This window comes from Mobula hypostoma, chromosome 13, assembly GCF_963921235.1.
Source record: "Mobula hypostoma chromosome 13, sMobHyp1.1, whole genome shotgun sequence".
Classification (NCBI taxonomy): domain Eukaryota; kingdom Metazoa; phylum Chordata; class Chondrichthyes; order Myliobatiformes; family Myliobatidae; genus Mobula; species Mobula hypostoma.
Window position 1 is genome coordinate 66,796,919 of NC_086109.1, and position 16,753 is coordinate 66,813,671.

Here is a 16,753-nt window from a genome sequence, read left to right on the forward strand (position 1 = left end):
GCACCCAATGTGCAGAGGGGAAATAAAAACAAATTGAGCAAACAATAAAAGCAAGCAAACAGCATTCGGAGCTGAAGTCCATGAAAGAAAGTCTGTCCGCAGACACGAAGACATGGCCTCAGTTCATCACATTCATGTAAAAATAAACTCATCAATTTCCTTTAACTGCTCCCTAAAGCTATGCACTGCAGTGTTTGACATTTCCACCCCAGGAAAAAGACTCTGATTATTTACCTTTACTCCCTCTCATAATGTTATATACTTTTGCCAGGTTGCCCTTAGGCTTCCAATGTTTCAGGGAGAATGATATTCTCATTCATTTTCTTCCTTCCTTCCTTCCTTCCTTCCTTCCTTCCTTCCTTCCTTCCTTCCCTCTCTCCCTCTCTCCCTCTCTCCCTCTCTCCCTCTCTCCCTCTCTCCCTCTCTCCCTCTCTCCCTCTCTCCCTCTCTCCCTCTCTCCCTCTCTCCCTCTCTCCCTCTCTCGCTCTCTCCCTCTCTCCCTCTCTCCCTCTCTCCCTCTCTCCCTCTCTCCCTCTCTCCCTCTCTCCCTCTCTCCCACTCACACTCACACACACAACAAAAGGTATTTAATTTAGATGCGTTATTCTTCACATTCAGGACAATTCACATCATGAAAACAATATGATTTTATGTTGGGATCTGACAGGCTAATGCATTATTGTTAGAGGTTTATTGAATGTTAATGTGGAAGTTTTAGAATCAGCCCTTTGAAGGGGATAAATCACAAGATGGAATATAGACTGTTCCACATAGCCAACTAAAAGGTAGACATAGCTGGGGCCTATGCGGATGCCCGTGGTTACACCCTGAGTTTGGAGAAAGTGGGAGGAACTGAAAGATAAATTGTTGAGGGTGAGCACCAGTTCTGCCAGATGGAGGGGAACTGGTCAGGTCTTTTGTCAAGAAAAATGCAGTGCTTTAGAGCCTTCTCTGTGTGGGATGTAAGTGTATAGGAACTAGACATCCATGGTGAAAATCAGGCGATCAGGACCAGGGAATTGAAATTTGTTAAGGACATCGAAAGCATGTGAAGTGTCACATATGTAGGTGGGAAGGGACTGAACCAAGGGGGATAAAATGGAGACAAGGTATGCAGACTCAAATTCAGTGGGACAGGTGCAGGCAGGAACAATGGGCCTATCCGTCAGTGAGAGTTGTGGATCTTCGGAAGGAGATAGAAATGAGCATTGCAGCATAAGGGAACTGTGAGGTTGGTAACCGAGGATGGGAAATCTCCAGAGTTGATGAGGTTGGTAATGGTGCAGGAGACAGTGGCCTCATGGTCCTGGTGCAGAGTGGGGAACCCTTGCCGAAAAAGTGGACTCAGATTCAGAGGTGACAGAGAATAGCTTGGCATGCTGACTGGCATAAAACTCACTGAGGTGTGGGTGAAGGAGAACAAAAGGTAAGGCCCATGTTGAGGACAGAACATTCCACCTCAGGAGTAAGTCAGATGGAATGGTGAAGGCACGACAGGGATTAGAGCTGGGATCATAGAGAGGTGGTGGCATCAGCGAAGAGGGAAAGGTTGGGTGTTCAGAGAGGGTGAGGTAGGAGGAAGATGCAGGCTCTAAGTGCCCAAGAGGTGACAGAGGAACCTGAGAGACCCAGGGTTGCAGCTTGTGGTGGGGGAAGGGGTATCCAGGGGCCCAAAGGCAGTGAGAAAGGTCTCAGTCCGGAGCTGCAGGCCGCTGAGATCAGGGCTGGAGCGGTTGGCTGCATAATTCACGTCTGAAGGCAGCCTGGGTCACTGGAACTGGGGTTAGTTAACAGGGGGATCCATGGTCTGGAGCAAGCTGAGGTTGCTTGAGCCAGAGTTGATGACGGTGGCGTCTGTGGTCTGGAGGCTGTTGGAGTTAGAGACGGTGGGATAGTTGGTGTTTTGCAGTCGAGACTCTGCATCAGAACCAGGAGTTGGCCGGTGTAAAGAGGTGAGGGGGAGTAGTGAGGAACGTGGATGGGTGGATCCAGGTGAGGGGAAGATAACGACAGATGCTGGGAGGTAATTGGTACAGACAGCGCTTTGCTTTTTCTTTTGCAACCATATTAAATTGATTTATTTTAGTTAGAAAGATAGACCATTGAAAGTCATTATAAATTCATAAGTTATTATCTAAGTCTCTCAAAACCAGTGAAATCTTTAGGCAAACATTCTATGCAACTGCTCAGATATGACACTGAAATGTCCAGTGAAATCTTTAGTAAGTGTTGGGTAATTAGCTTAAGATCTCATGCCTCCATTGAAATTCAATGCACAGCAGGCAGGATTGCATCAGATCCTTAAGACAATATGGAATAGGAGCAGAATTAGGCCATTCGGCCCATCAAGTATGTTCTGCCATTCCATAACAGCTGATTTATTGTCCCTCTCAACCACATACTCCTGCCTCCTCCCTATAACATTTCACTTCCATGCTAATCAAAAACCTACCAACCTCCACCTTAAATATTCTCAATGCCTTGGCCTCCAAAGCCATCTGTGACTGATGAATTCTTCTGGCTAAAGAAAGTCCTCCTCATCTCAGTTCCCTCAATTCTGAGGCTGTGCCCTCTGGTCCTAGACTCTGCCACTATAGGAAACAACATTTTTAGATTTCTGAACGTTGATACAAACGTGGTAAAATGCTCTGTTCCAATGAATAATGAAGGTGATCAACAGCCCGGCTGCAAGTTCCAAACCCCTTAACTCTGGTTCACTTTCGAAAGTTGCTGCCTGCTGAGCGCTTGCAGCATGTTCTGTTTTTAAAACTGTTTCTCTCGTCACAAGTTTAGAACATTTCTGGGATATTTGATGTTTCTTTAAAGTTTCCAGCATCTGCTGTAGTTGTTTAACTGTTTTGAATCCTTCATTTCAGACTTCGATCATTTGAATTCTGGCCACTAAGGACGGAGGACCAGGTCTCAGCTGTCCATGACTGGACATTTTACATACAATCATTCCTTCTGTCTCTGTCGACATCAGCATTTTGTGCAGGCTTTCCTTCGTTGTGCTACCGACTATAATTTTGCGCACATGCCAGTCAGTAAAACACCAAGAAAACGTCATGTATTTTATATTCTCCCTCTTCTGGAATGTGGTGAGCGGCATTCCATCCACCCTTTACAGTACTTCATTCTTATAACTGCCTAGCTGTTCTGTTACTGAGAGAGGATACAATATTTATTTTTGATGCTTGCTTTAAATGTGAAAAATAAACTTTTTTTCTTGTACTCAGCTTAGTTTTATTCTTCCCTGTGCCATTTGTCTTATGGGATTTTTTATGCATTTATTTAGTATCTTTACACAAAAATGTCTGTTCTACTGCTGTTCAGAAATGACTGGTAGAATAAAATTAATGGAATGCATGAATGTTGGTGTTACTTATTTTGAAGCAGATCACAGTGCTAGAAACTTTGGGAGAGGTCATGAATGTATGAGTTGATCACTATATAATGAAATGGTGAATGAAGTTACCATCATGCCAGAATTGAACAGTGCCACCGGTGTAGATGCTGCAACCTATTTATTATGAAATTCTGCAAAGATACAACTACCGTCAGAATTTATTATCATATGTACAAGTACCCATTTGCTCAGGTGCAATGAAATATCTTACTTGTAGCAGTATCACAGGCGTATAGTTCAAAGTACAGTACATATATATCACCATAATACAACCCTGAGATTCATTTTCTTGTGGGATACTCAACAAATATAGAGAACAGAGCTATAACAGACTCAATGAAAGACTGCCCAACTAGGGCGTTCAACCAGAGTGCAGAAGACAACAAGCTATATAAATGCAAAAACAAGAAATAAAAGTAACAAATATTGAGAATGTGAGATGAAGAGTCCTTGAAAGTGAGGCCATAGGTTATGGGAACATTTCAATGACGGGGCAAGTGAAGTTATCCCCTTTTGTTCAAGAACCTGATAGTTGAGGGGTGCCAACTGTTCCTGAATCTGGTGGTGCAAATCCTGAGGCTCTTGTACCTTACTGATGGCAGCATTGAGAAGAGAGCATGTCCTGGGTGGTGGGGTTCCTGATGATGGATGCTGCTTTCCTGCAACAGATGTGCTCAATTGTTGGGAGGGCTTTACCCATGATGGACTGAGCCATAGCCAGTACTTTTTGTAGGTGAGGCGACACTTCACCTGTGAGTCGGCTGGTGTGGTATACTGCGTCCAGTGCTCCCAGTGCGGCCTTCTATATATTGGCGAGACCCAACGCAGACTGGGAGACCATTTCGCTGAACACCTACGCTCTGTCCGCCAGAGAAAGCAGGATCTCCCAGTGGCCACACATTTTAATTCCACGTCCCATTCCCACTCTGATACATCCATCCGTGGCCTCTCTACTGTCAAAATGAAGTCACACTCAGGTTGGAGGAACACCACCTTATATTCCATCTGGGTAGCCTCCAATCTGATGGCATGAACATTGACTTCTCTAATTTCCATTAACGCCCCTCCTCCCCTTCTTACTCCATCCCTTATTTATTTATTTATTATTATTTTTCCCCTTTCTCTCTTTTTTCTCCCTCTGTCCCTCTCACTATATCTTCCTCTGATGCTCCCCTCCCCCTTTCTTTCTCCCTAGGCCTCCCGTCCCATGATCCTGTCCCTTCTCCAGCCCAGTATCTCTTTTGCCAATCACTTGTCCAGCTCTTGGCTCCATCCCCCCCTCTCCTGTCTTCTATCATTTTGGATCTCCCCCTCCCCCTCCCACTTTCAAATCTCTTACTAACTCTTCTTTCAGTTAGTCCTGACGAAGTGTCTCAGCCCAAACCGTTGACTGTACCTCTTCCTATAGATGCTGCCTGGCCTGCTGCGTTCCACCAGCGTTTTGTGTGTGTTACTACTTTTTGCAAGATTTTCTGTTCAAGGGCATTTTTGTTTCTATACCAGGCTATGATGCAGCCAGTCAATATACTCTCCACTACACATCTGTAGAGGTCTCTCAAAGTTTTAGAAGTCATGTGGAATCTCAGCAACTCCTAAGAAAGTAGAGGCGTCATATAGGCAAGAAAAACATACTTTAAACACAATCTTTACAAGGAAGTACACAATTAGAACAAAAAATGTCTTATTTTAGTCATCATATATTTAGGATTGTGCCAATTGGTTTAAGAACCAAATGCTTGAGGGAAGTAGCTATTCTTGGACTTAATGTCATGGGATTTTAAACTTCAATACCTCCTGCCTGATGGGTAACTGGGAGAAGATAGCATAGCCTGAATGAAGGGTATCTTTGATGAGGGATGTGTCCATGATGTATAGTGCGGAGTGCACTACTCTCTGCAGCTTCTTACATACCTGCTCATTCAAATTACCATACCAGACCATGGTACAACCAGTCAGGACACAATTACTCTAAGAAACTAGGGTCCTGTCTGGAAAATTGCAGCACTGTGACTGTGAAATCATCCGGTCTTTAAGATACAGCTAGGTCTGTACTGCAGGTAGGAAGTGCAATAATTGCATTTACTATCCACTAACTTTTCTTTAACACCCTCACTACTGTGTACTCATTCAGTGCTAATACATTCATGGTTTTGTTTTAATTGTATGCTACATTCACATCTTCCTCAATCTCAGTGCTTCTTATACACTTAGCAACCAGTTAGGAACTCAAAATGTTTCATAAAGTATGTTAATTTCTAACCTATTCACACCTTTTTATATCATTAATGCAAAGTAAGTAACTTGCCTTCACTTCCTCCCCTCCCGATTGGCATCATCTTTGCTGGAAGTGAAAAACAACACTTAAAAATATTAACTCTCTTTGGCAGCATGGCTTTGTGAGGACAGGCTGTGCCTCATAAATTTGAATTCTTTGAGGAAGTGACAAAACAAATTGATGAAGGTAGAGCAGTAGATGTGGTGTATGTGGATTATAGTAAGGCTTTCCAGAAGGTAGCTCATTGTAGGCTCAATCAGAATGTCCAGAGGTATGGGATCCAGGGAAACTTGAATTCAGAAATGGCTTGCCCATAAAAAGCAGAGGGTCGATGTAGATGGTGTGCATTCTGCCTGGAGGTTGGTACCCAGTGGTGTACCGCAGGAATTTGATCTGGGATACCTGCTCTTTGTGATTTTTATAAATGACTTGGATCGGGAAGTGGAGGGATGGCTTAGTATGTTTGCAAATGACATGAAGATTGGTGTGTTGTGGATCATGTAGAAGGCTGCTGTAGGTCACAATGGGACATTGATATAATGCAGATCTGGCCTGAGAGTTGGAAGGTGGTGTTCAATCCAGGGAAGTGTGAAGGTCAAATTTGAAGGCAGAGTACAGAGGTAATGTCAGGATTCTTAGCTGTGTGGAGTAACAGAAGGATTTTGGGGTCCACATCCATAGATCCCTCAATGTAGCCATGCAAGCTGATAGGGTGGTCAAGAGGGCATATGTTGTGTTTGCCTTCATTAGTCAGAGGATTGAGTTCAAGAGCTGCAAAGTGATTTTGCAGTTCTGTAGCACTCTGGTTGGACCACGCTTGAAGCATTGTGCCCATTTCTGCTCATCTCATTAGTGCCCGACACCGGCCCCCTAGGCCTGAGTCGATGTAGTAGTAGTCATCATAGGAAGGATATAGAAACTTTAGGGAACGTGCAGAGGAGATTTATCAGGAATCCACCTGGATTAGAGAGCGTGCCTTTTGAGGAAAGGTTGAGCGAGCTTAGGGCCTTTCTCTTTGGAGTGAGGGACAGTGAGAAATACCTTGATAGAAGTGTATAAGACCACTAGACAGCCAGCACCTTTTCCCTAGGGTGGAACTGGTTCACACAAGAGGGCATAGGTTTAAGGTGAGTGGGGGCAAGTGGGATGTTTGAGATAGGCTTTTTACACAGTGTATAATGGGTATGTGGAATGCGCTACCAGGGAATGTGGTGGAGGCAGATACATAATGGATATGTAAGAGGCTCTTTGATAGGCACATGGATGAAAGAAAAATGGAGGTCTGTGTGGGCCTTAGAATGACCTTGGAATAGGTTAAAATGTTGGCACAACATTGTGGGCTGAAGGGCCTATACTGTGCTGTATTGTATGTTGTAACTGGCTGATGAAAATATTCCAGAGCCCAACGATGAAGGTAATTGAAGCCCAGACTAATGGATTTTGTCATAAGACCATATCAGCAGGCATAACTTACATTCATAAGATGCTTTAAATATTGCAAAATGTCCCAAGAGGAATTATTGGGTGAAAACTGATAGCAAGACAAAGGAAGCATCATTTGGAAGTAAGCTGAAGGAAATGAGGAGGAATTTCTTTAGCCAGAATCTGTAGCATTCATTGCCACAGGCAACTGTGGAGGCCATGTCACTGGGTATATTTAAGGCAGAGGTTGTTAGATTCTTGATTAGGGCATGAAGGGATATGGGGAGAGGGCAGGAGATTGGGGCTGAGAGGGAAAATGGGTCAGCCATGAATGAAATGGCAGAGTAAACTCGATGGGCCAATGGCCTAATTCTGCTCCTATAACTTATGGTCTTATGAAGAGACGTTGCAGAGAGAATTCCAGAACTTAAGGCTGAAGAGGAGTGAGGGAAAATTGCCAGTGGTGGAGTGGAGAGAAAAAAAACAGGACCAGAAGAACAAGAGAACTCTTGTTATCGCATTGTAGGGCTGGAGGAGGTGAAGAGAAATGAAAGGGATTTGCCTGTTTATTATGGCATAGAAGGAAGCCACTCAGCCCATCTGGACCATTTTGTCTTCTGACAAAGACATCCTATCTGTCTGAGTTCCTCCTTTGCTTCATTCTCTCTCATTAGCCATGATCTCCCCTTTGGTTCATTTGTCACATACCTTTAGTATGGTACAATTTACAATGGAAAATTGATCTACCAGCACGTCCTTGGGAGGTGGGAGAAAACTGCACTTGGTTGCAGGGAGAATGGCCAAGCTCCACACTCACACGTGTAAAAACAGACAGGATGAGGGATCAGGATGAAATCCGTGTCAGTGAAGCCAGGCCGCAGCAGCACTGGGTACTATGCCTCCCTGGAAGGATTCAAACACAAGGAAAATTTATACATCAAACATGGGGGCTCAGGGCACCCTAATGTGTGGATCAGACGACAAATTGGGATATATTAGGCAGGTTTTAGGAGTGCTCATGTTTTTAGAAGATGGGTGAGCACTGGGATATTTTAGTTTAAAGCATTAATGTGGGATTCAGCTGCAGAAAAGCTGATGGGAACCGTGATCCTTTAAATGAAGGGTGCAAACCATTGGATACTAACAGGGAAGGGTCTGAATTCAGACTTCAGACAGCATGTACTATGCAACAGCCCAGTTAAACTACATCCAGATGGGATCAACCCTGTGACAATGAGGAGAGCAGATGGGAACAGTCCCAAGCATACCAAAAAGTAAATGTCACCCTGGTGAAGCTACATTCCTGCTAAACATAATAAAACAGAGACATAGATACAGTGTGAAATCAGGCCCTTTGGCCCATTAAATCTGTGCTGACCATCATGCACCCATCTCTGCACTGATTCCATAACAACCTCTTTTCAACTCCCCACATTTCCACCAACTCCCCATAGATACTACCACTTGCCTATACTCAAGGACAATTCAGAGTCATAGAAAAATCCAGCACAGAAACAGGCCCTTTGGCCCATCTAGTCCATGCTGAACCATTTAAATTGCCTGCACCCATTGACCAGCTCCCGGACCACAGCCCTACCATCCATGTACCTATCCAAGCTTCCCTTAAATGTTGAAATTGAGCTTGTATGCACCACCTGCAGTGGCGGCTCATTCCACCCTCTCACAACCCTCCGAGTGAAGAAGTTTCCTCTCATGTTCCCCTTGAACATTTCACATTTCACGCTTAAACCATGACCCCTAGTTGTAGTCCCAGCCAATCTCAGTGGAAAAAGCCTGCTTGCATTTACCTTTATCTATATCTCTACCAAAACTACCCTCAATTTTCTACCTTCCAAGGAATAAAGTCCTAACATTGAACAGCACATTACAGGCTCTTCAGCCCACAATGTTGTGCTGACTTTGTAACCTACTCTAGAAACTGCCTAGAATTTCCCTACCACATAGTTCTTTATTTTTCTAAGCTCCATGCATTTATCTAAGACTCTCTTAAAAGACTATATTGCTTCCGCCTCCACCACTGTCGTTGGCAGTGCATTCCAAGCATCCACCACTCTCTGTGTGAAAAACTTTCCTCTGACCCCCTCTGTACCTACTTCCAAGTACCTTAAAACTATGCCCCTCGTGTTAGCCATTTAAACCCTGGGAAAAAGCCTCTGTCTATCCACACGATCAATGCCTCGCATCACCTTATGCACCTCTATCGGGTCACCTCTCATCCTCTGTCGCTCCAAGGAGAAAAGGTCGCATTCACTCAACCTATTCGCATAAGACACCACCTTTTCAATCTTTCCTTATAACTCAGAATCTCCAGTCCCAGTAACATCCTTAAAAATTTTTGGGAGAAAACTGTAGTTTAGAGACATGTGGGATTAAGCCAGAATACTCAGAGGAAACCCAGGTGGTCACAAGGAGAATGTGCTGCCTTCACATAGAAAGACCCAAAATCGGGCTTGCAGCCATGTTACCGGAGCTGTAAGGAAGTGGCTCTACTAAATGAGTCAATGCATCCATAATAAAAAGTAGAGCTATAAGATCGGGCCAAATTTCTATAGTCTTTCAAGATCTAATGATGAATAATGTTGGGCAAAGGATCTGGTGCTCTCTCAGCGTATATGATGAGTAAACTTCTCTCAAGCTTTCAGCCGGGTGAAGATTTCGATTATATCGACTTTTCAATGGTAAACTATCCTGTTTTCATCAGGGATGCAGCCTGGGCGTTTCCAGTCCTGTCATATATATACCCCCGTCGTCCGTCTCTACTGATTGGTTAGTCCTCATCCAATCACGTTGGACAATTAAACATCAAACAGCAGGGGAAGACTACATCAATATCCCTATTCAGAATGAAGCCAGGACCCAGCAAATGAGTGCAAAAGGTAAGGCTGAGACATTCACAGCCCCATTCAGGTTAGGTAAGAGAGACTGTCATTAAAGTCAAGATAGTTTTTGACTGAGTGTGCTGTCAAGGAGCACTAATAACACAGGTCATTGGGTTGTTGATATTAGAGGTCTATCATTACTGCCAAAGTTCCTCAGGACTGTCCCCTCTGCTCAGCCAGCTTCAGATCCTTCCTTCCATCATGATCTCTGTAGTGGGAATGCTTGTAGAAGATTACACATCATTCAATTCCATTTGTAAGTTCTCAAAAATGAAGCAGCCTGTGCCTGCATGCAGAACAACATAAACAAGATCCAAGTAAAATCTGTGCTCAAAAAGTGGCAGGTAATGACCTTCTCCAATAAAAGAGTTTTATGTTCAATGGCATTATCATCCCCATAAACACCATCATCAAAATCCTCAAAGTCAGCATCAATTGAGACACACTCAACACAGAAATGGGTCCTTTGGCCTATTGTATCCATGCCAGCTAGCAACTACCAATCCATGTTCCTGAACTCATCCCTTAACATGACATTTTAAGTGCTTAATTATTGTGGCATATCTGCCTCACCTAGTCAGGCAGTGTGTTCTGCATTTTAATCATACTCCAGGTGAAAGAATTCCTCATCAAATTTCCTCTAAATCAGGAATTCCCAACCTTTTTTTATGCCTTGGACCAATACCATTAAGCAAGAGGGCTGTGGATTCCAGGTTGGAAAACCCTACTCTAACTCACCTGCACCTCGCACAAAATTCCCCCCCCCCCCAACCCCCAGCTCATGGAGAGCTCTGCAACTATCTACCCCGTCAATGCCCCTCATAGACTGACCACCTCAATCGTGTGTTCCCTCAGGCTTCTCAGCTTCAAAGGGAACAAATCAGCTAACCAACATTCTGGTGAACCTCCTCTGCACTTTCTCCAGTAAAATCACATCCTTCCTATTATGTGGTAACAAGAACTGTGCAGCTACGTCCTAACTAACATCTTTTAAAATTGTACCATAACATCCCTGCTCTTCCTGTACTGATGCCATCAGGCATTTTTGGACCAAGACCCCTCTGTTTCTCAGTACTCCTTTTGATCCTATTCATTTTATTTATCTTATCATTATTAGTCCTCCTAAAATGCATTACCTTACATTTACCAAGAATACATTCTGTCAGATATGGCTCTGTCTATTATATAAAGTCAACAAAATAAACAGAAACTAGCCTTTAACAGATCAGAGGATCAATGTTCTGCATTATAGTCAGCTCCATCTTGGGTACTAGCCTACAAAGTACTCAGGACGTCTTCAAGGAGCCGTGTCTCAGAAAGGCAGCATCCATTATTAAGGACCTCCAGCACCCAAGGCATGCCCTTTTCTCACTGTTACCATCAGGTAGGAGATACAGAAGCCTAAAAGCACACACTCAGCGATTCAGAAACAGCTTCTTCCCCTCTGCCATCCGATTCCCATATGGACATTGAGCCCATGAACACTACCTCACTTTTTTAATATATACTATTTCTGTTTTTGCACAATTTTTAATCTATTGAATACACATATACTGTAATTGGTTTATTTATTTATTAATTACCCTTTTTTTCTATATTATGTATTGCATTGAACTGCTGCTGCTAAATTAACAAACTTAACAACACATGCCGGTGACAATAAACCTGATTCTGATTCAAATGAATTGTCTCCTGACACAACAAGGCCCTTTCATCCATTGGAGTGTGATAGACAATTGACATAGTGAGTGCAGCTTCAACAATTCTAAAGGGGAAGACCATCCAGAATAAAGCAGCCTGTTTGACTGGTACCCAATCTGAATCCCAAACATGCCTTCCCTCCAACACAGTGACTGCAGCGTGTACCCTCTGCAAAATCTACTGCAGTTGCCCAGGCTATCCTACAGCATTTCCCAAACTTGCAAACTCTTCTGTCAGGAAGAGACATAGAAAACTACAACACAGAAGCAGGCCCTTCGGCCCATCTAATCCATGCTGAGCCATTTAATCTGCCTAGTCCCATCGACCTACAGCCAGACCATAGTCTTCCATACCCCTCCTATCCACCTACCTAGCCAAGCATCTCTTAAACGTTGAAATCAAAATTGCATCCAGCACTTGCACTGGCAGCTCAGTCTACACTCCCACCACCCTCTGAGTGAAAAAGTTTCCCCCCATGTTCCCCTTAAATATTTCACCTTTCATTCTTATCCATGAGCTCTAGTTGTAGCCTCACCCAACCTCAGCGGAAAAAGCCTGCTTGCTTTTACCCTATCTATACCCTTCTTAATTTTGTATACCTCTATCAAATCTCCCCTCAATCTTCTAAATTCTGAGGAATAAAGTTCTAACTTATTCAATCTTTCCTTATAACTGAGGTCTTCCAGTACTGGCAACATCCTTGTAAATTTTCTCTGTACTCTTTCAGTCTTATTTACACCTTTCCTATAGGTAAGTGACCAACACTACACACAACACTTCACGCAACACACATCAAAGTTGCTGGTGAACGCAGCAGGCCAGGCAGCATCTCTAGGAAGAGGTACAGTCGACGTTTCAGACCCTTTGTCAGGACACAACACTTCACATTAGGAATCAGCAATGTCCTAAGCAACTTCAACACAACATCCCTTCTCCTGTACTCAATACTTTCATCTATGAAGGCCACTGCACCAAAAGCTTACTTAACGACCCTATCTACCTCTGACACCACTTTCAATGAATTACGGACCTATATTCCCATTTTTACCACACTTCCCAGTGCCCTGCCACTTACTGTGTAAGATCTACCCTGGCTGGTCCTTCCAAAGTTCAACACCTCACACTTGTCTGCATTAACTTCCATCTGCCATTTTTCAGCCCGTTTTTCCAACTGGTCAAGATCCTACTGCAAGCTTTGATAGTCTTCCTCACTGCCCACTACCATCCCAACCTTGGTGTTGTCCACAAATTTGCTGATCCAGTTAACCACATTATCATCCAGATCATTGATTTAGATGACAAACAACTGACACAGCACTGATCCCTGTGGCACACCACTCCAGTCAGAGAGGCAACCATCTACTACCACTCTCTGGCTTCTCCCACAAAGCCAATGTCTAATCCAATTTACAACTTCATCTTGAATGCCAAACGACTGAACCTTCCTGACCAACCTCCTAAGCAGATCCTTGTCAAACACCAGAACAACATTAGCTATCCTCCAGTCCTCCGGTACTTCACCTGCTGCTAAGGATGTTTTAAATATCTCTGCTTGGGCCCCTACAATTTCTACACTTGCCTTCCCCAGGGTCTGAGGAACACTTTGTCAGGCCCTGACGACTTATCCACCCTAATTTGCCTCAAGAGAGCAAACGCCTCCTCCTCTGTAATCTGTATGGGATCCATGACTTCACTGCTGCTTTGCCTCACGTCTATAGACTGTGTCTGTCTCCCAAGTAAATACAGATGCAAAAAATCCATTTAAGATCTCCCCAATCTCTTATGGCTCCATGTATAGACTATCATTCTATTCTTCCAGATGACCAATTTTGTCCTTTGCAATCTTTTTTCTCCTAACATATCTGTAGAAGTCCTTAGGATTCTCCTTAAGATACCTGCTACTCACCTCCTTTATTTTCTTAACCTCAATATCTGTCAAAAAACCATGGCTCCCCTTCCAAACTGTCACCCTGCTACCTGTGTCCTGCCCTTTGGGTGTGACTACCTCCCTGTCTATCACCCCCTCAGCCTCCCAAATGATCCAGAGTTAATTCAGTTCCAGCTCCAACTCCTTTACTAGGAATGTTAGATGCTGCAGCTGGATGCACTTCTTGTAGGTGAAGACGTCAGGGACACTGGAGATCTCCCTGCCATCCTACATCCTGCAAGAGAAGCGTTCAACTGTCCAGCCTGGCATCCCTACTGCTAAAGCTGTGCATTAAGGGGACTGAGAACACTATCACGTGAAGATCCCCTTCAAGGCATATGCCATCCTGACTTAGAAACATATTGTAGTTTATTTATTATAACTGGGTCTAAATGTTGTAACTCCTAGCCAATCATACAGTAGGTGAACCACCACAAGAAGGTCTGCCCTGGTCCAGGATGTGACTCACTATCAACTTTAGTGAGTGAGACTGTACTATTATATACAAACAATAAAAGCTGCCCTTGCCAACAACTCCCACATTGGAAAAAAAGATGAATAAATGGAAACAACATTCCAAGGATAAGGAATCATTCACGGCTATCTGAGAATAACCAGCTGTATCCAAAGATGTTCCAGATACTGGAAGGCTGGAGTTATAAGGAGAGAATGGATCAGCTGGAACAGATTTTCCTGCAGCATTGAAAGCTGAGGGATGACCTTACCAAGATTTATACTGAGATTTATAGAATTATAAAGGGGAATAGATAAAATGAATCCTTCCAGGGTAAGGATGTCTAAAATTAGTGAGCATCAATTTAAGATGAGAGGGGTAAGATTTAAAGGGAATTTAAGGGGTGGGTTTTTTATGTAAACAGTAGTCTTTACAGTCCTCAGGTCAGCTTTAAGGACGTGCAAGATCAGTCCCGAGGACCTGGAGGATGTTGCTGTGTCGGATTGTTGCTATATTCTGGAGATGGAACGAACAATCAGAAGACAGCAGAAGAGAGCCAGGAGAAATGCAGCCATGGTTGCCACCACTACTACATATACATGTCCCACCCGAAACATAGCTTGTGGGTCCAGGATAGGACTGTATAGTCATCAAAGATCTCACCGTTAAAGGAGTGGATGTTGCCATCGGTTTTCGATGGACAGCTGTCTGTACAGCGGCATGCAAAAGTTTGGGCACCCCGGTCAAAATTTCTGTTCCTGTGAATAGTTAGGTGAGTAGAAGTTGAACTGATCTCCAAAAGTCATAAAGCTAAAGATGAAACATTCTTTTCAACATTTTAAGCAAGATTATTGTATTATTTTTGTTTTGAACAATTTTAGAGAGAAAAAACGGAAAGGAGCACCATGCAAAAGTTTGGGCACCCCAAGAGATTTGAGCTCTCAGATAACTTTTACCAAGGTCTCAGACCTTAATTAGCTTGTTAGGGCTATGGCTTGTTCACAGTCATCATTAGGATAGACAGGGTCTGATTAGGAACAGTCAACATGGATTTGTGTGTGGAAGGTCATGTTTGACAAATCTTATTGAATTTTTTGATGAGGTTACTAAGAAAGTTAACGAGTGTAAAGCGGTGGATGCAGTCTATATGGACTTCAGTAAGGCCTTTGACAAGGTTCCACATGGAAAGTTAGTTAGGAAGGTTCAATCGTTAGGCATTAATATCGAAGTAGTAAAATGGATTCAGCAGTGGCTGGATGGGAGACACCAGAGAGTAGTGGTGGATAACTGTGTGTCAAATTGGAGAACGGTGTGTAGCGATGTGCCTCAGGGATCTGTACTGGGTCCAATGTTGTTTGTCATATATATTAATGATCTGGATGATAGGGTGCTAAATTGGATGAGTAAGTATGCAAATGATACTAAGGTAGGTGGAGTTGTGGATAATGAAGAAGGTTTTCAAAGCTTGCAGAGAGATTTAGACCATTTAGAAGAGTGGGCTGAAAGATGGCAGATGGAGTTTAATGCTGATAAATCTGAGGTGCTACATTTCAGTAGGACTAATCAAAATAGGACGTACATGGTAAATGGTAGGGCATCGAAGAATGCAGTAGAACAGAGGGATCTAGGAATAATGGTGCACAGTTCCATGAAGGTGGAATCTCATGTGGATAGGGTGGTGAAGAAAGCTTTTGCTATGCTGGTCTTTTATAAATCAGAGCATTGAGTATAGGAGTTGAGATGTAATGTTGAAATTGTAGAAGGATTTGTAAGGCCAAATTTGGAGTATTGTGTACAGTTCTGGTCACCGAATTAAAGGAAAGATGTCAATAAAATTGAGAGAGTACAAAAGAAATTTACTAAAATGTTGCCTGGGTTTCATCTCCTAAATTACAGAGAAAGGTTGAACAAGTTAGCTCTTTATTCTTTGGAGCGTAGAAGGTTGAGGGGAACTTGATATAGGTATTTAAAATTATGAGGGGGATAGATAGAGTTGACATGGATAGGCTTTTTCCATTGAGAGTGGGGGAGATTCAAACAAGAGGACATGAGTTGAGAGTTAAAGGGCAAACGTTTAGGGGTAACGTGATGGGGAACTTCTTTACTCAGAGAGTGGCAGCTATGTGGAACGAGCTTCCAGCAGAAGTGGTTGAGGCAGGTTCGATGTTGTCATTTAAAGTTAAATTGGATAGCTATATGGACAGGAAAGGAATGGAGGGTTATGGACTGAGTGCAGGTCGGTGGGACTAGGGAGAGTAAGAGTTCAGCACGGACTAGAAGGGCCGAGGTGGCCGGTTTCCGTGGTGTAATTGTTATATGGTTATATGGTTATAGGAAAGGCCAGGTGATGTAAATTTCAAAGCTTTATAAATACCCTGACTCCTCAAACCTTGTCCCAACAATCAGCAGCCATGGGCTCCTCTAAGCAGCTGGCGAGCACTCTGAAAATTAAAATAAATGATGCCCACAAAGCAGGAGAAGGCTATAAGAAGATAGCAAAGCGTTTTCAGGTAGCCATTTCCACAGTTAGTAATGTAATTAAGAAGTTGCAGTTAACAGGAACGGTGGAGGTCAAGTTGAGGTCTGGAAGACCAAGAAAACTTTCCGGGAGAACTGCTCAAAGGACCCCCGTTTGACTGCAAAAGACCTCCAGGAAGATTTAGCAAAC

The 16,753-nt window shown here is 43.4% G+C and overlaps 1 protein-coding gene across 1 annotated transcript in view; it reads left to right on the forward strand.

Annotated features, from left to right (window-relative positions):
- Positions 1–3,362, forward strand: part of LOC134355967 (hepatoma-derived growth factor-related protein 3-like) — a 130,257-nt gene extending 126,895 nt beyond the window's left edge. Inside the window, exon 6 of the mRNA XM_063066522.1 lies at positions 2,877–3,362. Within this exon, the coding sequence (XP_062922592.1) occupies positions 2,877–2,891 (15 nt within the window). The 3' untranslated portion in view covers positions 2,892–3,362. The remainder of the gene's footprint in view (positions 1–2,876) is intronic.
- Positions 3,363–16,753: the final 13,391 nt, after the last annotated feature.